Genomic DNA, 21,561 nt, shown 5'->3' on the forward strand with positions numbered 1-21,561 from the left:
CAGGCCCGCCCTCATCGATAGTCCTGCCCCACTGCGTCTGTTTGCCTGAGAACTGACCGGAGGATGCGGCGTGGGCCTGGTGCTGGCGAGCTAAGCCAGACCCCGGCTTCCCCAGAGCCGGTGCCAAGAGGGGAGGCGGAGGAGGGAACCACGCACGCGTGTCCCATACATGGCGAGGCGCCGTAAGCAGAGGACTGAGATCAACACAAGGATTTCTGGGCCTTTAAATCTACCAAGGCACGAGATCCCCAGCTCCTGGCCTCATCCCAGAGTCCCTGGGAAGTCCCGCCACCTGACAGGGTCCGGCTTCGTCCTCACCACCTTCGTTCATGGGACTGATTCCAATGCCTACCAAAAATCCCTCATCAGCAGGCTTTCTTGGCCCTGATATTACCGACTCCTAGGGCCAGATAATGTTTGCTGGGGGCAGTTGGGACATCGGTGCTGTGCATTTCAGGAGGCTGATCACCATTTCTGTTCTCTACCCACTGTCACCTCCTTCCTGCCCGTGGACTGGGGACAAACGAGGACATCTCTAGATACAGCTGCATGTCCCCAAGGGACAATGCTGCCCACCCCACCCCATGGAGAGCCAAACAAGGCCTAGAGACACCCGTTTGAATCCTGCACCCACCACTGTTGGACCTCCCCCAGGGAAATGCCACCTTCCCCTTCCACAGGCAGAGGCCTGGGTTCGGGAGTCAGGCTGTGACAGAGCCCAAGGCTCTAGACAAGGTCCAGATGCCTCTGATGGTGCCGTCACCCGGCTGCAATCCAGAAAGGCGGGCTCTCAGATCTCTCCCATCCAAAGGATGATGGATCAGAATCTGCCTTACCCAAGGCCAGATCACCTCCACAGGGACCCATCGACCCTCACTAGCTGGCCCTGGACACGCCGCCTTGCCCCCAGAGGCCGCTCTTGGCACTACAAAGAGATGAAAAAATATCCCCAGGGGCCTCTGAGATGGGACTGAGATCTGAGGACTGTCAGCCTGGGCAGGAAAGTCTGTGAGACTCTTATCTTCAATTAACTACCCAAAAGCTAGAAGTAGAGAAACAGTTCAAATGGGAGAGTGCTAGCCTTGAGCCTACCCAAGCCCGGAGTTCAAACCCCAGGAGTAACACGTGCGTGTGCGCACAGACATGAGCACACACACACACATCCCTTCCACCCGAGGGCTGGAAGTGTGGATTTAATGCAACCGTGCACCCCAAGCAGTTGGTGCCGTGCCCCTAGCCCAGTCCCTTCCAACCTCGCAGCTGCTTCTCAGACAAGAACACCAGGAGCCAGGCTCAGGGCGCAGCACACAAAGACGCGGGAACCCCTGCACGCTGCTTTGTGATGGAGTCTAAAATTATAACCGCCACTTGGCCACTGCCGCTCCATTTATCCGTTTATTGACTCAGCGGGAAAAGAATGCAAGTGTGAGGTGGGGGGGCTCTCTCTTCTGCTTGTGCCATGTGGGGTGATGACCTGAGTGTGCGTGCCTCTCGCCTGAGCAGCCTCATCAGCTTCTCCTGGCAGCCGTGGGGGGGGGGCACTGGCGGCCCACAGGCCATCCATCCATCTATCCATCCATCCATCCATCCATCCATCCACCCTGCCTCTCCCCGGGCTTCTCCCTCTCTCGATGACAGGAAGGTTTGGCTCAGGGACATGAGCAGGACCTCACAGGCCCAGCATGGATGCACAGAACCTGGCATAGGGGGCCACAACGCTACCAGTCATGCGGGAGACTACTTCAGACACAGCCTGGAAGGCTTCTTCTCCTCCCATCCCACACACTCCCTCTGGGATTCAGAATCTGTCTTGGGAGGCGGCTCGGTGACCTGAGCCCGACAAAATCGTCCTTTATCTGTCTGCACAATGGGTATCATTTGAGCTGTCGAGCTGAGACTGTGCATTTACTAAGCAGAGAGTCTGAATTCTGGCTGCAAGCCTTTTAGCTTTCTGCTCCAGATTAGGGGAGGTAAAAGGGGTCACCTGTGGCCCACCGGCTGTTTTGATAAAGTTTTATGGAAACACAGCTATTCCTGGATGCAATCTCTATAGATGGATGCTCTTGTTTCTTAGCAGCCAAGTTTCAGAGTTTGAAGCAGACACTGTGTGGCCAGCACCACTGAACATGCTTACTCTCTGGTTATGTAGAAGACATGTACCAGGTTCCTCTTCTAAAAGTACTAAAGTTCCGAATCACTTCGCATGGCCAGGTGTGTGATCTGATATTCTGTACCTCTGTTAGGCTGAGCTCCATGGAATCAACCACATCTGACTATCTGACCCACACGAACATCAGGTTTATGGGTGTCAGCTCGGGAGCGCCCTGTTTCCTGCTTCTTGTGCCTCTCTCCTTCCTAAGGCTTCCAGGTTGCGAAGAAGGTTCTAAAGTCTTCCACATCAGAGCTGTCGAATGAAGCCAGGGAGGCTCACTTGAGAGCCCAGCTACCTGGCAGGAGACGGGTTCAAGATCAGCCCAAGAAAGAGGTTTCAGACTCCATATCAACAGAGAAGGCTGTGAATGATGGTGCACCTCTATTATCCCAGCTGAGTGTGGGAATTGTAAAAAGGAAGATCGCAGTCCAGGCTAGCCCCTAAAGGTGAGATCGTATCTTAAAAAGAACCAGAGCAGAAATACCACAGTAGAATACTCCTCTCGTGCAATCAATATATGTTAATTTAAAACATCTTAAGGCCAGGCACCCTTGGCTCCCACCTGTCATCCTAGCTACTCAGGAGGCTGAGATCTGAGGATCGTGGTTTGATCAAAGCCAGCCCAGAGAATGAAAGCCCGTGAGACTTATCTGTAATGAACCACCAGAGAACTGGAGGTGGTGCTGTGGCTCAAAGTGGTAGAGCGCTAGCCTTGAGCAGAAGAGCTCAGGGACAGCGCCCAGGCCCTGAGTTCAAGCCTCAGGACGTGCACGCACACGCACACACCATGCACAGATGGAAAGTATTTGCCCCCTGGCCACTTACAGAAAGCACTTGCAGCTCAGCAGTGCAGCGTAGCCAGCCGCCACTGGCATCAAAGCAGGGGAGGCGGGGGAAGAAGGGGGAGCCATCTTTACTTTCTTTCCTCTCGTTTGCTGGGGGTGAATTGGGTTTTCTCAACAAACAAGGAGGAGCCTGGAGGATTTCCCTTGCGGGTTTCCTGTCCAGAAGCTTCTCTCTGGCAGGGCGCTCGCTCTCCAGAACCACTGGCTGGCTTTAATCTGAGCAGGGACCCTGCAGCAGGAACTCCACAGCCCGCCGGGCGGCTGTACACCACTGGGCACAGGGACAGATGCGGCTTGTGGTTCGTTGGTTTTTGGGTTTTTTTTGGCCACTCTTTTTGCATCCGGAAACTTTGCACTGAGCAATGTACTAGGGAGAAAGCCAGCAAAGTCTTGTTTTAATAAAGGGGTGGCTAATGGATCCCCTTATGGAAGGAATGGGCCCCATGGTTCCTGAGATCCCTTCCCAGGGCAGCATAGAAACGTCCACGGGCAACTGTGTGCCAATAAAACTTTATTTACAAAAGCCAGGAGGCCAGCCGCATCGCCTTAGGAGTTATCCCACCGTGTTTTGTGGCATTGCCTATGGGCCAGGACAGAGACCTGAGGAGAGGCCTGGCATCTTAACGACCGCAGAGCCACAGCAGCCAAGGATGCAGCCCCCAGCTTCTCTCTGCAGTAAGAGGAGAAAGGCTGTCTGCAAAGGGCACCAGTACCAAGGACCGGGCGGAGGAAGATGAAGCCAGTTGCGTGCCCGCCAAGCCAGCTCGGGAGGGAGGTGAGCACTGCTTCCCCTGATGCTGAGTTCTGAGGTGCCTTTTCCCCTGCAAACTGTTTAAGCTCAGCTCAGGAAATAAAACACGGAGAGGAGAGGACAAGGCGGGGCTGCCCCTCAGCCTGCCTCACACGTTCAAGGTCTAGGGTTCCCAGGATGGTATGAAAAGAAAGATAATAATAATCAACAAAATGAAGCCACCTGCCACTCTCTCACACACCTGTAATCCTAGCTGTGCAGGAGCTCAAGAGCTAAGGATCCCAGTTCAAAGCCAGCCAGGGAAGAAAAGTCTATGAGACTCTTATTTCCAATCAACTTCCAGAAAAGACAGACATGGAGTGGTGGCTCAAGCGGTAGAGCGCCAGCCGTGAGTGAAAAACAAAAAAAAGTTCAGAGACAGGCTTTGAGTTCAAGCTCCAGGACTGGCGTGCGGCATACATGTGCATGCTTACACACACACACACACACACACACACACACACAACTCAAGGAAACTACCCTTCAAAGTGGATTACAGTTTGGAGTCTAACCTTGGAGCCTTCCAGATTTCATTAGTCTCCACTGTTTTCTAAAGAAATCAGAGTCCTTCCCACTCTTTCTGTGGGTAGGGTCCAGTACCGGACTGAGCCTGGGGCCTCACGGGGGGCTCTGGTTGTTGATTGCACAGGACCACCTCCCCAGGCCTCTCTGACTTGCAGTCAAGTGAAGGATCATCTTGTCTAAACAATCCAAGTCGGATTTATCTGGATGACTTCATGCACAGGGGTGGTATACCATCAGTCTCCTTCCCCTTCCCCTTCTTTTTATCTTTTTTAATCCTTGTGTGTGTGTGTGTATGGTGCCAATCTTAGGTCTCAGATTCAGGGCCTGGGCCCTGTCCCTTGAACTTTTGTGTCCAAGGTTAGCACTCTACACTCAAACTACAGCTCCACCTCTGACTTTTTGCTAGTTAATTAGAGATAAGAGTCTCACAGACTTTCCTGCCCAGGCTGGCTTTGAACCATGATCCATAGATCTCAGCCTCCTGATTGGCTAGGATGACGGGTGTGAGAAACCCCACTCTCTCTCTCTCTCTTTTTCGGTTGTGGGGCTTGAACTCTGGGCCTGGGCGCTGTCCCTCAGCTCTTCAGCTCAAGGCAAGTGCTCTACCACTTGAGCCACAGTGCCACTTCCAGTTTTCTGAGTGGTTTATTGGAGATAAGAGTCTCATGGGCTTTCCTGCCTGGGCTGGCTTTGAACTGCGATCCTCAGATCTCGGCCTCCTGGGTAGCTAGGATGACAGGCGTGAGCCACCAGTGCCCGGCTCACCCCACTTTCTTTTTTTTAAATTGTTTCTAACATATTTATTTTTCTACTTTCTTAATTAACATTATTTGCTCCTCTCTGCCATCCTGAGACACAGCATATTATTTGTAATTGGTATCAGCAACTTTCCATTCTGATTAATTTCAGGCGGGTCCATTTCCACTGTGGAAACAAAGCCCCAGGTTGGGAGTCATCGACGTAATTATGCCGAGGTGGGCTTGCTGTAATAGATTTTTATTATCAGGGTGCTCCTCTTGGAGGCTGAAGCAAAGCTCATTTTAGTGAGCGCTGACACCTCCTGAATTGAGGCCAGTGCCTTTGCTGACTGGAGGGTAAATAAAGGCAGCCAGCCTAGAAGCGTGCGGTGGGCGGGGCGCGGGGGGGGCAGCCCCTCCAGTACATTTCCCCAATCAAGTGTCTCTTTTTGGTTCGGGAATCTTTGTGGCTAATGTGGGAGACTCTGAGGATGGTGGTGGCTGGGATGAGGAGAGCCATGTGAATGCACTCAGGGTCCCGGAGCAGGCTGGAGCCCGCGGAGGGCCGGGACCAGCTGTGAACACAGACGGGAAGTTTATACATAATGTTGGGGGCCCGGGGATGGCCCTTCAATAACTGGACAGTAATTAAGAGAGCGCCCATCTCTCGAGGAGGCCAGAAAACGCACTGTTTCCACCAGCTCCAGCTCAAGGCCCCCAGCGCCCTCCAGATGGCACGGCTTGTTAAATACTCCACTTCCCAGCCGAAATGACTCATCTTTATGTGTTCAAGTTCATAGTTATTTGCGAAAGGAAAACAAACACTCTGGAGCCTTTGCAAACGATCTCTGGGTTGGGTGACGGCAAGAACACACGCGGCCGGGGGGAACAAGTCACGTCTGACCTAAATGTTGGGGGAAATGAACCCAATGAAGGGGGAACAGGAATCAAAATTGAAAACGAAACGGAATCTGTCGCTGGGCTTTCCGCAGCCCTCGGTGTGGGGGCCGGTCTGGGAAGACGGTGATAATATTCAGGGTACACGTGTGAAAATGAAGTCAGGTAGGGCTGGGAGAGACGGAGGAGAACGATGGAAAGAGTGACACGGATCCAGACGCACGGAACTATCGCCGGGCGCTGGTGGCTCACGCCTGTCATCCTAGCTACTCAGGAGGCTGAGATCTGAGGATCGCGGTTCAAAGCCAGCCCGGGCAAGAAAGTCTGCGACACTCTTTTCTCCAATTAAGCACCACAAATGCCAGACGTGGCGCTGTGGCTCATGTGGTAGAGCACTAGCCTTGAACAAAAACGTTCAAGGACTGCACCCTGGCCCTGAGTTCAAGCTCCAGGACTAGCACACAAGACAGTGATGATGCGTGGTATTCGTAGACATGTAAAATTGAAAACTCTTTGTATAACTAACAAAAGATGATTTAGAATATAAAAGAAAAAGGACAACAAAAAATCCCAGCATGCCTTGAGATATGGTTACGAGCTAGAAATGTGGCTCAATTGACATGTTTTTATCTTTTGTGTGTGTGTGTGTGTGTGTGTGTGTGTGTGTGTGCACTGATCCTGGAACTTGAACTCAGGGCCTGGGCACTGTCCTTCAGCTTTTATGCATAAGACTAGTTCTTTACCACTTGAGCAACAGCTCCACTTCTGACTTTTTTTTTCTGGTTAATTGAAGATAAGAGTCTCACAGACTTTCCTTCCCGGGCTGGTTTTGAATCCCGACTCTCAGCCTCCTGAGTAGCTAGGATCACAGACATGAGCCACTGGTGCCTGGCTTTCCTTTCTTTTTCTGCACCAGCACTGTGGCAGACAGCAAGCCCTGAGATTTAGCTTAAGAGCCTTTTGGCTAACACCCTTTCCTTCCATACCATCCATGGCTTTGTAGCCAGGGCCCCACGGCCCTGTCCCACCATGACACCAAGCCAAAGATGAGCTACAAGAGACTCCTTGCTGACAGCCCAGGAATTCTGCAAGCTGGGGTCACAAATCACATTAGGAAAGGTGAGAAACGGCACACCTATGCCGCGCAAGATAGATGTGAAGCTCAAGGCCAGCCCTGTGCTCACTGGACATGGTGCATCGGCTTAAATCCACCCTGCCCAGAGGATATACATCAGAGAAACTGGCCAGCGCCACAGGCCCAGAATCTACCTATCCCCAGAAAGACCGGACCACCCCTGACCATTGACCCACACGACCCCTGCCCCCCCATATCTAAACCCGTCAAGCCGAGGGACATGGAGGAGGGGACCAGAATCCCCTTCCTCTCTCCCCCCAAACAGCCCCCTCCCCTCCTCCGTTCCACCTCCCTGGCCTTGCATTTCTCTGCTCTGAAGGTGGAAAATGAGCCCCCAAGTAGCAGCAGATCCATAATTCATGGAGCCTATATATAATTGATGCCGGATTTAACAGAAGTAGAGCCATAAGTGGTTGTCTATTAACTATTTATGACCTTGCCTGGGCAGCTGACAAGGCAGCCACAGCCGAAGAGATCAGACCCGCGCGCCCATGTTTTATTTAAACATTATTAAAAGTACACAGTCTGCAGCCGCCCCTCCCCTGTGCCCACGAGCACGCCCCACTGTGAAGTCGTCGCTGGGTCTCGGGGAGGTTAGGATCAGCGTTCGCTGAGACACTACTGTCCTCTTCCTGCCCGTGTGTACAGAGCGCCGCGTTCCCTCCTCCCATTCGTGACTGTCTCCCCTCCCCGTGTACCCCGACTCCAGTTGTCAGCTGTCCTAAGGTACATCACCTGGCTTCCTAAACCCCAGTTTCTTTCACTGTAAAATGGGGGGCTTCCCAAAGACTGCCTGAAAGGGTTGCTTGCTCACAGCTGGTGCTCTACCATTTGGCCACACCTCTAGCCTAGCTTTGTGCTGGTTACTTGGAGATGGAGTCTCTTGGATTTTTCTGGGTCAGAGCTGGCCTTAAATTACAATCCTCCAGCTCCCAGCCTCCTTGAGTAGTTAGGAGTACAGGCAGGAGCCACCAGCACCTGATGGACCAGCTGTTCTTAACAAGGAATAACCACACGTGTGTGCTTTTGCATGCACGCGTGCGTGCACACACACACACACACACATACCCTTTGGGACACGGGATGTGACTGGAGCTTGGTTGCACTGGCTGGGGCAGAACTGCTACGTGCATCTAGCAGGCAGAGACCAGAGATTCTGCCAAGAATCTTACAATGCACAGCACAGCCCCAAACCACCAAGAAAGATCTGAGATTACAACAGTGCTAACATCAAGGTGGAGGAGCCTTGAAGCTCAGAACCGGAAGAAATAATCATTTGATTCTTCTTCTTTTTTAATGGACCCAAATGGGCAAACACCATGTGCTTCAGATGCACTGTGAGCTCAAGAATGGACTCTGAGGAGTCCAGACCCAGCCACCAAGGCTGACCCCGTGGATGGTGGGGATGGTGACTTTAGAGAGACTGCCCCCCATCCCCGCCCCATCTGGCTCTCAGCTTCTCCAAGCCTCCTCCCAGCACCTTGCACACAGGTCCCCCCACCCCTGGGCCCGGCTGCAAGGTCTCCACCCCCCACCCCAGGGCTCCAAGACTATCGAAAAACAAAAGGCTATAAATTCACTGGCCTATCCCAGCCATGCCAGCGACAGAGGGACTCGATGATTTAGAGCCAGTCAAGACATTCCCCCCGCCAGCCCTGCCCCATAATGATTCCTGGAGTCACCAGGAATAGTAGTACATTTACTAAAATTAATGGCAAAACCTCATTTTTCTTTCACCCGGGAAGAGAAGTTCCATGGCGGTAATTGATGCTGATCTCCTTGTTCCGGGGGGCTGGCGGCTGGGATCCATCATCCCCAGGCAACGACTCGCAGCCTTTAAACCAACACTCGCCATGACGGATGGCACCGGCTAGGGACAGGCAGAAAGGAAGGCGGGTGGGAGATCCATCCACGTCCTTCGTGAGCCTTCACCAGAGCCCAGGGGACTGGGTCTGCTTCCGAAATCTCCCAGAGCGAAGCCCAATGCTCAGCAGGGTTGGGTTGGAAGGGCAGCGGGATGGTCGTGGGGACAGTTTCAGTACTGCCCACGAAGCGATACTCAGCCCGGCTCTGACCCTGCGACTCTGGGCAGCCACTGCCCCTTTGCACTAGCTGCCTGCCGCTGCTGATGTCCAGTATTCAAAGAGGGGCAGCACAGGGCGGCGGGAGCATACCTGGTGTGTGCTAAGAGGATAAAGAACCGCGCAAATCCTCAGACTGTGGGGTTAGGAAATCCATCCCATCTCTTCAGGGAGATTTACATTTAAACGCTGGTGGCTCACACCTGTCACCCCAGCTACTCAGGAGATCTGAGGATTGTGGTTCAAAGCCAGCCTGGCAAGGGAATCTGCAAGGCTCTTAATCTCTACTGAACCACCAGGGAAGCAGAAGTGGAGCTGAAGCTTGAAGTGGGAGAGCACTAGCCTTGAGTGCAAGAACTCGGGAACAGCACCTAGGCTCTGAGTTCAAGCCCCACGACCGACAAAAAAAAAAAGATGGTTGATGAACAAGGTTAGCACTTTGTCCAGGAAGCGAATGCGTGGTAGTGACACTTGACCCAGGAAAGAGATCCGGTGCCAAGTGACATTCTCAGAGACACTGACCCACAAATCGCAAAGCATAGATCTGAACTTTGCCTGGAGACACACCTGGGCTCCCACGGCAGAACCCCTAACACACACGATCAAGACCCACAAATAGTGTTGCTGTTACTGTGCTGGTCAGCATTGCGCTGCTGTGACAAAGTGACTGAGATAAGCAACGTAGAGAAGAAAGGTGGACCCCGGCCCGTGGTTTCTGAGGTTCCCTGGCCCTGTTCTCAGGGCCTGGGGTGGCCCAGACCATCAAGGCAGGGAATGGGGGGGGGCGGGGAGCAAAGCTGCTGCTCATGGCAGCCAGGAAGCCAGGAGAGACAGACAGGAAGGGGCGGAGCTCGTGGCTCCTGCCAAGGGCCGGCCCCCTCCAAGGATGCATTCCCCAAGTAACCTTACTTCCTCCCATGGGGAAGGCTGCCGGCAGCTAGGAGGGGGGCTAGGCTGGCAGGAGGCAGATGACACACAAAGGCCTCTCTCCAGTGTCTTTGCAGTGAGTGCCACCCCAGAGCACACTGATTTCCGACTCCTAGCCTCCGTAACTGCAGAGGACATGTCTTCTAGGAACCAATGACAGACTCTCAGCAACAGAACTCCCACAGAGAAACAGGGGAAAAGGCTCAGATTCGCTCAGGTGTTGCAATCAGAGGAAGGAAAATATACTCAATTTTTTTTTCTTTTTGTCAGTCGTGGGGCTTGAACTCTGGGCCTGGGCGCTGTCCCTGAGCTCTTCAGCTCAAGGCTCTACCACTTGAGCCACAGCGCCACTTCCAGTTTTCTGGTGGTAAATTAAAGATAGGAGTCTCACAGGGACTTTCCTGTCTGGGCTGGCTATGAACCGTGATCTCAGATCTCAGCCTCCTGAGTAGCTAGGATGACAGGCGTGAGCCACCGGCGCCCGGCTCGCTCAGTCTTACTGACGTGCTTGCACTCAACACCCAGGTGGAGGAAAATAAGTCTCACTTTCGGCATCATGCAACAGGTTCTGGGTTTTAGAGTTCATGCTGTTGCTGTTTTCACTGACAGGCAGGGCCTGTACCGTGGGACAATCTCATTACATTCTCTTTTCTTTTTATGACCCACGCCTCAAGACCTCTTGTTTGCATTTCATTTGGTTTTCCGATCTCGTACTCTGGCCTGCGCCAGCCTTAGACCATGACTGTTGCCACCTCTACCCCCGCCCCTAAAGTGTCTGGGATTATAGGCATGGCTCACCATACCAGTTAGCTTGTTAAGATAAAGTCCCATTAACTTTTTTTTTTTTTTTGCCTGGGCTGACCTTGGACCATTATCCTCTTCTCTCCACTTCCTGAGGTGGTAGGATTCCAGGCACGGATCACTACCCCTAACCCCATCACACTTGAAATTTATTGCTCTTCGAAGGTTTTGTGGTACTTACACAGGGAGGGTTTGTGGTGAGTTTGTGCTTAGCAAATATTCATCCACTCCTTTGATTGCTCAGAGTCACTAGTAATTTTCAGCAATAAGGTGTTTCTAAATAGAGGCATGCATGCTGATTCTTAGATACGGTAGCACAGCCCAATAAACATGAACATTTTAGACATGCTGAGAAACCAAGAATTCCCCGTGACTTGTGACCCAGCAATAATCCTCATCACCACACTTAGAACGCAAGCAGCAGAATCTTGCAGATAGGGCTGGATAATAGTCAGTATTTTAGGGTCTTTAAAGATCTCGAATATAGCCACAGGGAGAGGAGATGGGGGAGGAAAAAAGGAAGGAGAGGACCAAGAGAGGAAAAGAGGAAAGACAGGATAAGACTGTGGGTCACAGAAGGAAACCCAGTGTTTGATGCGGTCACAGCATGCCTGCATGCCCAGCCAGCTAAGGAAGATACCAGAGGGGAAAGGCTGGGTACATGTCTCCTCCCAGCCAGAGGCAGTGGGTGGGGGGAGGGAGGGGTGCAGCAGGTCTGCTAATGGGGAAGTAGATTGGAGGAAGACTGCCTTCTCTCTTCCCAAGCCAGCGGGTGACGGGTAACTCAATGTGGGAAATTGAACCTTGGCCCCTGAGGCTCTGTGAGGCGGCTTGCCTGCCTCCCCTACCCCCCCCCCCCCCACACACAGGGGAGAATGAGCCTGGAGTTGCTTGTCAAGGGCAAAGCTGACCTGGACAGGGTGGCTGGCAGTGGGAGACCAGATGCTCCAGCAGAGAAGAGGAGAATGTACCTTACACCCCTATAAGCCAGCCCTAGGCGTGTCTCAGTGAAGGAGCTGTGGTGATGGGCAAAAGCGATTGCCAGGTTTACAGATCAGAAATCTGGTGTCTTCAGGATATTTGTCCCCACTGGGAAAAGAGCAAAGCAGAGGCTCTCGGACGCTCTGAGATCCTCACAGAAATACACACTGAATGAGAAACCACCCTCTGGAGGGGTGGCAGGGGCTCACACCTGTGGTCCTAGCTATTTAGCAGTCTGAGATTGGGAAGATCGCTGTTCAGGGGCCGCAGGGGCAGAAAAGTCAAGACTCCACCTCCATGGAAAGCCGGGGCTGGTTGCAAGCATCTGCGATCCTAGGTACAACAGGATGCTTAACATAGGTGCATCGTACACAGGTGCATGGCCAGGTCAGAAGTGAGACTAGATCTCAATGATAACCAAGGAAATGCGGTTCAGAGGCTAAGTGCCTAGTAAGCATGAGGTCCTGAGTTCAAACCCTAGTACCTCCCTTGCCTTCCACATAGCAAATTTAAAAATACAGTGTTCTCTGGACCATGCCAGGGACTTAGTGGCTAAAACACAGACTAGAGACTGGGCAGATCCGTGAAGGTACCGCTCTGAATCTCAGTGTGGCAAGTTGACCTTCCAGTCCCTCAGTTTCCCCACCTGCACAATGGGGTTCACCCGGAACCCGGAGCGTGGCAAATGTACTCAGTAGTTTTTGTCATTATTCTTATCTTTCAAGTCTACAGTCATTGCCCCTAGCCTAGAAACAGCTCCACGAGGAATGATTGGTGGTGGTGGTTGTTTTGCCTGATTGGGGTTTTGATCTCTGAGCCTCAAGCTTCTTTGACTGGTGCTAAACCACTTGAGCCATGCCCCCAGGTCTGCCTTTGGCTGGTTCATTAGAGAGAGGGGTCTTGCTGAGTTTCTCTGCTCAGGCTGGCTTCAAAACCTTGATCCTGTGGATCTCAGCTTCCTGAGTAGCTGGGATTACAGGCTTGAGCCACCAGCGCCCGGTTCACATTTGATTAGTTGTAATGAATGATCTCATCTCTTTGAAGCTTCAGCTTTCTCCTCTGTAAAATGGTAGCATCAATTGTAACTCTGCAGGGCTGCTGTGCAGTTATCTGCTAGGTTGCAAAGACCCCGTCACACCATAGACCTTTAACACATGGACATTTAAAGACGCACATTTCATACACAACCATCCCCTCTCTGAGGCTGCGCCCCCACGCCATTGAGTGGAATGTAAGGAAGGGGCAGGAAAGAGGTGTGGCCTCTGAGCTGTCCATCCCAGTAGCAGCGAATGCCATTGGTCCACTTTGGACCCGCCCCCCCCCCCCAGGATGTACAGCCAATGGCAGTGCCATTTCTCAGCCCATCCTTTCTGACTTTCTCCCTTTTTGGTACCCAATCCTAAAAGCCCAGGAAGCAAGCCCTGGAGTCTCCCCTTGGGAAGACCTCCCCTCGCTCCTGGACCATACCCTTGACCGCGCAAGGCCTCACCAGCTCCATGCACCGCCGGCTGGCCGCCGCCTCCCGCTGCACCAGCTCCTCCATCTCTGCCTTCATCTCTTCCAGCCGCCGCTGATAATACTGGCTGTTCTCCCGCTGCTGGGTCTCCGCCATGGTGGCCTGCGACAGCTCCTCGCCCATCTTGATCAGGCTGTCCCTAAGCCGGATCACCAGGACCTGAGAGGTGCGAGAGAATGGCTGAGGGCCCAGCAGGGGCTCGGAGGACAGGCTACCTTTGCAGAATCTGCTGTGTGCTCACAAAGCAGACCCGCTAAGAAGCCTGATAGTTTTTGTTTTTTGCCTCCAAAATAAAAATGGCAGAAATAGACGGGACCTACTAAGAACTCTGACTTTTTGAGATGTGCGGGGTTCAAATGCCACCTCTCCCTCCTCTCCCTGGCTGTGTGATCTTGGGCAGGCCACTGGGCCTCTCTGAGCAGCACAGGTGGTACTGTTCCCGTGTCACTGCCCCAATGGAGCGTGTCAGGTTATGCAGAGGGTATGGTTCAGTGTCAGAAGCCGAGGCGCGGCAGCGGAGAGCTGGGTGTGGTTGGCATGCACAAAGCCGCCATCCATCCTGAGGTCCGGGAGGCAGAGCCACGCCCTGGAGCGAGAGCAATGCCCCCTCAGAAACCTTTCTCCAACATGAGATTTGATTCCAGATTTATAAAACAAGAGCTACCGCCAGGTCTTCTCTAGAGCCCCGGTCCTAATACTTCATGCTCTTTGTCCTTTCCTGGGGATGAACAGAGCAGAGGGGCACAAGGGCACCACCGAGAGCAAGGCACTTGGGATACAGCGTCATGGACACTCCAGATAGCAGAGGCAAGGGTCCTCCTGCAGAATCTGTTAGCCAAAAAGCCTGGAACGAATTGATGCTGGCAAGCAAATGCCGGCATGCTGATCTAAGACAGAGGGGAGGAGGGAGGCGGGCGGGAAGGAGGAAGGAAGGCAGTGGGGAGGGAGGGAGTCACATGAATATTTCAAGCCCTTTGCTGAGTCCTCGGAGCCCCTCTTGGAAGCCACAGAATGGGGCAGAAAGGAACGGAGATCAGATACTCCACGGGAGCCTAAACAGCTCTGCTCCTCGTGGTTTAATAATCCCAGAGGAGGAGGTAGAGAGAAGGGTGGGTCCCAAACGGGGTCCTCAGGGTACCCCATCTCTGCCTTAAGGACCCGGGTTTCTACGAGATTCACGTGGGGTACTGGGGCAGAGGAAAGGAGCCGACTCAGAGACAAACGGTTTCCCCCTCTGAAGTCTCAGCTAGCCATCCAAGTTTTCACTCTTCTCAGCTCCTGCCTAGCAAAGAGAATCAAGAAAGCCCGACTCCATGCTAGAATCAAGCCCTAAACGGTATAATGCAGTGTGTCACGCAGAATCGCTTCAAATACATGGCAGAGCCAAGGTCCAGCATGACCTGGCGGAGACGGCTGTGCCTTGCGGGATGGCCTGAGGGATTCTAAGATCTGCCCAGGGCAAGCCTGGCCATCAACATTCCGTGTGGGTCTCACCAGAAGCCCCCACCTCCCCAGCCCTAGTAGCCTTTCCGATAACCCCGTCTCCTTGCTCAGATCCCCACAGAAGCCCGACTCCAACCCCATCTCCACCACAACCTCCATTCCCGCAGGAAGGCTGCTGTGCCTCAATAAACAGTCCACAGCTGTTGGGACCGAGGCCAGCCTTTTCCTTTCTCCTCCATTTTCCTAACACTCTCTGGGGTCCTGTTCTCCTTGGTCAGCAGAGGTCACCCCAAAGTGTGTATTAAACACCGAGCAGGACTGGTTAATAGCCAAGGATCTCAACAATGACAATGACGCACACCCGAGCTTCCAGCTCAAGGTGATTGAGCCCCAGCCCGGCACATCAAGGTCTTCCCTTGCCCTTCAGCATGATTGTACTCCTCCTGCACCCTCCCTCTCCTGCCCCCCCCACTTCCCCAGCACAACAAGGATCTTTTACTTTCAGACTTGTCTTATGAAGGGTATTTATGCACATTTCTTCCCCATCTGACTTTTGTGCATCAAACACAGGGCTGTTCTCAAATTAGGTGCAAACTAGATTTACTTAGAAATGAGTGTTGGATGCTTAAGTGGATGAGTAGGTGGGTAGATGAGCAGATTAATTGAGATGACTCCAGGTCTGAATAAAAGAGAAGAATGGCGTAAAGAACAAATGGATGGACGGTAGATAGATGGAAGATGGATGGACGGACAGATGACTGTGTGGATGGACTGATGGATGGACAGATGAATAGATAATGGGTGGATGAATGGACAAATGAATAGCTAATAGGTGTATATATTTATGTATTGTGTGCATATATGTATGTATGGATGGATGGATAAATGAACAGATAATGAGTGGACAGATGATGAACAGATGAAAAGATGGATGGAGGCTGGATGGACAGAGAGATGAATGGATAATGAGTAAGTGGATGATGGATGAATGAATGGACAGGCAGATGAATGGATACACAGATGATGGATAGAATAATGGATGATGGATGAGCTGATAAGGATAGGTGAAGAGAAACAGAGATGGATGAATGAGTGGAGAAGTCACTTAAAGAAAGATACAATACGAAGAAGGAAGACAGGAAAAGGTGAGGGAGGACTGAAGAAGGGCGGAGGGAGGAGTCACGGCCATCCTGGGCGCTGGGACGGAGCTGGCCCGCGCTCCCCCTGACCCCTCTCCTCGAGTAGGGCTCGCATGGCCTCTAGTACCTCGAATCTCTTGATCTGCACTTTCTGGAACTCCGTCTTGCTCTCCAGGTCACAGACGACCGCCTCCTGCCTGCTGACGATGGCGCGGTCCACAGTGGACTGCTCCAGGTACTCGATGCGCGTCTGGGCCACCTGCAGCTGGGGGCACAGCAGGGGCTCCGCTGACCGCCGGTCAGCCCGGGGCCTCAGGACAGGCGCCCATGCGGGCTCCAGGCCCAGGGCCATCACCGCCCCTAGTGGCCGGTGCAGGAAGATGATTCTGTGTGGTTGGAATCTGAGGCAGGACTTCAGGTCAGCAGCCCCTCAGGCCTACCCCATGGTGACATCGTGCAGACAGAAACTAGCTCCTGCTCTCTATACCAGCTCCAGCCAGTGTCCAGAGAAATGTTCCCTGTCCTGTCTCAGGCCATTCAGTGCCCATGAAAATGCATGTGAGCCCTGGGTCACTCTGATAGCCACACACCATGGTTCTAGAAAGGGCTCAGGTAACTCCTCTCATGACTATCGCTCCCCATAGGTTGAGGTGAGAGGAGTCTGGGAGCAAGTGTGACTTCAAAGGAAGATCACACAGGGCTGAGATCTCCATTCTATCCCTTACAGCAGATCTATAGAGGGAGAAAGGTCAGCCTGGGCAGAAAGGCTGGCAGGGTAGCCCTGGACGGGGCCTTGCACGGGCAAGAGTGACTGAATGTCAGTCTGTCTGTCTACTGAGACTGTCCTCAACTGTTCCCTCATACACTGGTCACACGATCTGCAGTTGCAGGAGCAGAGGGGTGGGGCTCAAGGGAGCCTGGCCCCTCCTGCCCACCCCATGTGACCCGGAGCACCTACTTGCTCCTGGAGCTTCTGCTTCTCCTTCCTGGCTTCCTCCAGCTGCAGGTGCAGCTCCTGGATCTGCCCGATGTCGGCAGCAGACTGCAGGGACAGAGACAAGAGGAAGGTCCCCATGAGGACACTCTATGTTCCTCCTCTCTCCATCTCCCTTCCTCTCAGAGGTTCTGTGACAACAGCAGTTCCCAAAACTGGTCTCTTGGCATGCCCTCCTCTGCACCCCTCAGCCTCTGGCCAGTGGGATGGGTAGAAGGATGGATGGATGGGTGGATGGGTGGGTGGGTGGATAGATTGGTGGGTGGATGAATGGATGGATGGATGGATGATTAGATGGATGGAAAGATGGGAGATGGGTGGATGGATGGGTGAATAAGTAGATGGATGGATGGGTGATGGGTGAGTGGATGGATGGGTGGATAGATGGGTATATGGATGGATGGGTGGATGGATGGATGAATGGGTAGATGGATGGATGGGTAGAAAAATGGGTGGATGGGTGGATGGATGGATGTTAGATGGGTGGCTGGATGGATGTTAGATGGGTGGATGGGTGGCTGGATGGATGTTAGATGGGTGGATGGGTGTTAGATGGGTGGATGGGTGGATGGGTATTAGATGGGTGGATGGATGGATGGATGGGTAGATAGATGGGTATATGGATGGATGGGTGGATGGATCGATGAATGGGTAGATGGATGGATGGGTGGATGGATGGATGAATGGGTAGATGGATGGATGGGTGGACAAATGGGTGGATGGGTGAATGGATGGATGTTAGATGGGTAGATGAGTGGCTGGGTGGCTGGATAGCTGATGTGTGAATAAACCACTGTTTCTTAGTGGAGAGGTGCTTCAGAGACGCACTCTCCGTCGGCAGTGTTCCCCTTCCTGGGGGCCCTCCTTGTCTCTCCCGTGCCTTGCGGTGCTGCGGCAGCTCATGGGCACCTGGGCTATGAGGTCCTTGTGCTTCTGCATGAGGTCATTGAGGTCATCCTGGTCCTCATCGATGCGCTTCAGGAGGTCAGCCTTCTCAAACTGCAGCCGGAACAGCTGCTCGTCCACCTGCGGGGGCGGGGGAGGGGTCTGAGCGTGCACGTGCATGTGTGCATGTGCGTGCAGCACTCTGGTCTGTGTGTGCTCGTGTGCATGCATGGACATTTGTGGGTCAGCTCCTCATAATTCCACATGAAAGGACCACGGGAATTTTGGGGCAAGCGTTGGGCGATCCATCTTCGTCGCTACGTAAACATCAGGAGTTTGCACACAGCATGGACATGCACAGGATCCTTTGCAACCTGGGCAGGGAAAGGCAAGCCACCCCTGGCTTCCGGCTCCAGGTGGAGGAGGGACGTACCAGGTGTTTTTTTTTTTTTTAAACTAGTCTTGGGGCTTGAACTCAGGGCCTGAGCACTGTCCTTGAGCTTCTTTTGCTCAAAGCTAGCACTTGAGCTAAAGCACCACTTCTGGCCTTGACTGTGTGTGTGTGGTAGTGAGGAATCGAACCCAGGGCTTCATGCACGCGAGGCAAGCACTCTACCACTGAGCCAGGTTCCCAGGCCCGTACCAGGCTCTTGCTGCGCGCCATGCTCTCCAGCTCACTGTGCATGGCCTCCAGGTCCACCGTCAGCGCCTTCTGTGTCTTCAGGGCATCCTCGCACTTTGCCTTGCTCTGCTCCAGCTGGCGGGCGGCAGGGGGAGGAGGCAGAGATGAGGGGCCCGGGGCGGAGGCTGCCTCCTCCAGTGCCCCACCTGACACAGGATGGCTCGCACGGGGCTTCGTGTGTCCACATGGGGACAAAGGTGCACCCGCACTCAGGATGCCACCAGCATGGCCCCACGATGTAGAGCTCCACCAGCCCACAGGCATGGGGCCCACAGGGAGACAATCAAATGGTCCCTGACCCCCCAAGGGGCGTCGGGGAGGGGTACACCAGCCTGTCGGGAGCATGGGGAGGAGGAGGGCACCATGGGGTGAAGAGGAGAACCATGGGGGGCTCCTGGAAGGCAGGAGCTTCTTGACCCAGGATTTAGGGGTGAAAAGAGGGTGGTCTGCAAACTTCCTTCTGAGTGAAAAACAACAAACACGCGGATGGTTTCCCAGCCTCCCGTCTCTCCGCGGCCTCGCAGGGTGGAAGCATTTCTCCCCTTCTCACACCTTCTCTTCAGGACCGCAGACACCACTCCCTGCACACACCGCCCCAAAGGACAACCCGGTCCCATGATCTGACGCCCATGTTTGTGCACAAAGCCCGAGGCCCGGTCTGCACGCAACTGGCAGGGTCGCCCGGTGTTCTGAACCACACAAATCTCCACACAGGAAACACTCTCAGAGATGGCTGAAGGAAAACGCTTGGGGCTCAGAGAGAGGCAGCTCCCTCATCAAAAACACACAGCAGAATGGACCAGAGGCAAGCCTAGGGTCCAGACCAGCACACTTTCTACTACAAGACCAAAGCATTGTTTCCAAAAGAGGTGCTGACGCTAATGCCAATGCCAATGCAGAAAGGAGGAGGGAGGGAAAGAGGGCGGGAGAGAGGGAGCGACCGGGGAAGGAGAGGACTGAGGGAGGGAGGGAAGGAGGGAAGGACCTGCTGAAAGAGGGTAGGGCCTCTGGTCCTTGGGGACGCAAGTAAGAAAGGGTCCCACTGAGCAGAGGACCATTTCACCTCCTTCCAAACTGCGCCACAAACAGCATCCTGCCAGGGTCCGGGAGCGAGGCTCAGCTGTGGACACGGTACTAAGGGAGACCGCAGGAGGGACTGGACTCTCGTCTCGTTTCCCAGCCAGTGCTGTGAGCAGAGCCTCTCTTTCTGAACCTCCACCTCTCATATCACACCTGAGCTACCAAAAAAACAAAAATCACATCTCCCAGGCCAGGACGGCGGGGCTGTGAGCCGGGGCTGCTCCGAGCTGTGGCCTGGGCTCCCCTGACCCCTGTAACCATCACACCGGCCCCGCAGCGCCAGCCCTGCCCGCCCTCCTCCTTCTAGAGCACTTCTGGGACAGTGCCCAGGCCCTGAGTTCAAGCCCCAGGACCATCACACACACACACACACACACACACACACACACACACACACACACACAGTGCATCTAGAACCATGCTGCAGAAAAGAGAGCTGGAAATCTCATCACTCCCTACCCACCCTACGTGGACATTGGACATCCATGGTCCCCCTCTCCTTTCACAGAGGACAAAGCTGAAATCCTGGGTAGGGGAAAGAGAGCAAGGTCAGGGTCAAGGTGGAGAGGCTTCAGACCCAGCTGGCCCCGGTCCACCCCAGGGGCCTGCCCACACACACATCTCCACCACCGAGTTCTTCCCCTGCCCCCTCTGTTTCCTCCTACCTCACCTGCTTCGTTCAATGCCCCCCGCCATTGAGATTCCCCTCACGTATCCCTCAGTGTGGATTCATGAATGGTACCACTTTACTATGCACGGCCATCTGCCGCTCTAAGTACCCGGGGGACTCTTTGCTCCGGGCTGAAGTTCTCAGAGACTCCAAGAGATGCCAGCCATGGGGAAAGGGGCAGGGAAGGGGAGGGCTGGAGTCTCTGCACGACTCACCAAGGTCCTGGGTTTCTGTGTCTCACTCAACAATCCAGGGGACTTAGAAATGGTACACTGCAGGGGATGGGCATTCTGTGTAAGAGGTGGTGTCTCTGAGCAGGGTAACAGCAACATATCCCAGCCTTGATACCCCCCCCACACACACATGCCCCACAAGAGGGGGAGAGCTTGGAAGAATCTGCCTTCAGCATTCCAATCTTTCCTGCAAACTATCAGCCACCGCTCAGGCTACCGACAGCCACGCCACACTCAGCAAAAGCATTCTGTGGAAACGTGAAAAAAAACAGTCAGACCAGAGCTGGGCACGGTGATGCATGGCTGTAGTCCCAGCGTGTGGGAGGCTGAAGGAGGAGGACTGAGAGTTCAAGGTCAGTCTGGGATGCATGGTGACAGCTCGGAGACCCTGTCTCACACACACACACACACACACACACACACACACAGACTTGCATGCATGCACACGCACACAGTCAGACCAGTTTGACGCAGTCCAGCTGCCCCTTGGGGGATCCCTGTCTCCAGACATGCGTCCTGCACACACTGCGGGAATGGCTGCTTCCTGTGTTCTTGATAGCAAATGACTTGGGCATACACTGAATATTCTGGAATGTGCCTTCTGTTTGGCAGAGAGCATCAGAACTCTCCCCGACTGTATTTCTCTTTCAGTCAGGGTAATACAACATGGTTATTACGGGTGCCCTTGACAAGGCTGGCCCTGGAGAACTGGGGACTCTCCTCCGAGCGGGGCTCCCCAGCGTGGTGGACCCATTGCCTGTCCCCACTGTGTGCTGCCGGGACCTGGCCCCCCACCACGCGCAGGTCTGGGATCCAGCCAGCGTCCGTCCATCCGGCCTCTCAGGTGGGAAGGGCGAGGGGTCGGACACACGGCAGGACCAGCCCCTGTGGAAGGAAGGACCTGCAGAGGCAACTCTAGCCCCAGAGCCCAGCAGAAGGCTGGCCGGGGAATGGCCAGGGCAGAGGCCTCCTGACGTCCCGTTCATATGTGGGGGGCAGGTAGGAATCCTGCGCTGCTTACGCCCAAGTAAACACATCTGCACACACA

General features: G+C 53.9%; 1 protein-coding gene across 1 annotated transcript in view; it reads right to left on the minus strand.

Annotated features, from left to right (window-relative positions):
• The window catches only part of Myo18b (myosin XVIIIB), a 114,835-nt gene that overhangs the window by 20,870 nt on the left and 72,404 nt on the right, over positions 1–21,561 (minus strand). The window contains exons 37-41 of the mRNA XM_013014279.1: positions 18,492–18,605; positions 17,873–17,989; positions 16,928–17,011; positions 16,097–16,234; positions 13,361–13,546 (exon numbers count right to left, since the gene is read on the minus strand). Coding sequence (XP_012869733.1) covers positions 13,361–13,546; positions 16,097–16,234; positions 16,928–17,011; positions 17,873–17,989; positions 18,492–18,605 — 639 coding nt within the window. The remainder of the gene's footprint in view (positions 1–13,360; positions 13,547–16,096; positions 16,235–16,927; positions 17,012–17,872; positions 17,990–18,491; positions 18,606–21,561) is intronic.

Source organism: Dipodomys ordii, unplaced genomic scaffold (genome assembly GCF_000151885.1).
Source record: "Dipodomys ordii isolate 6190 unplaced genomic scaffold, Dord_2.0 Scaffold23, whole genome shotgun sequence".
Lineage (NCBI taxonomy): Eukaryota > Metazoa > Chordata > Mammalia > Rodentia > Heteromyidae > Dipodomys > Dipodomys ordii.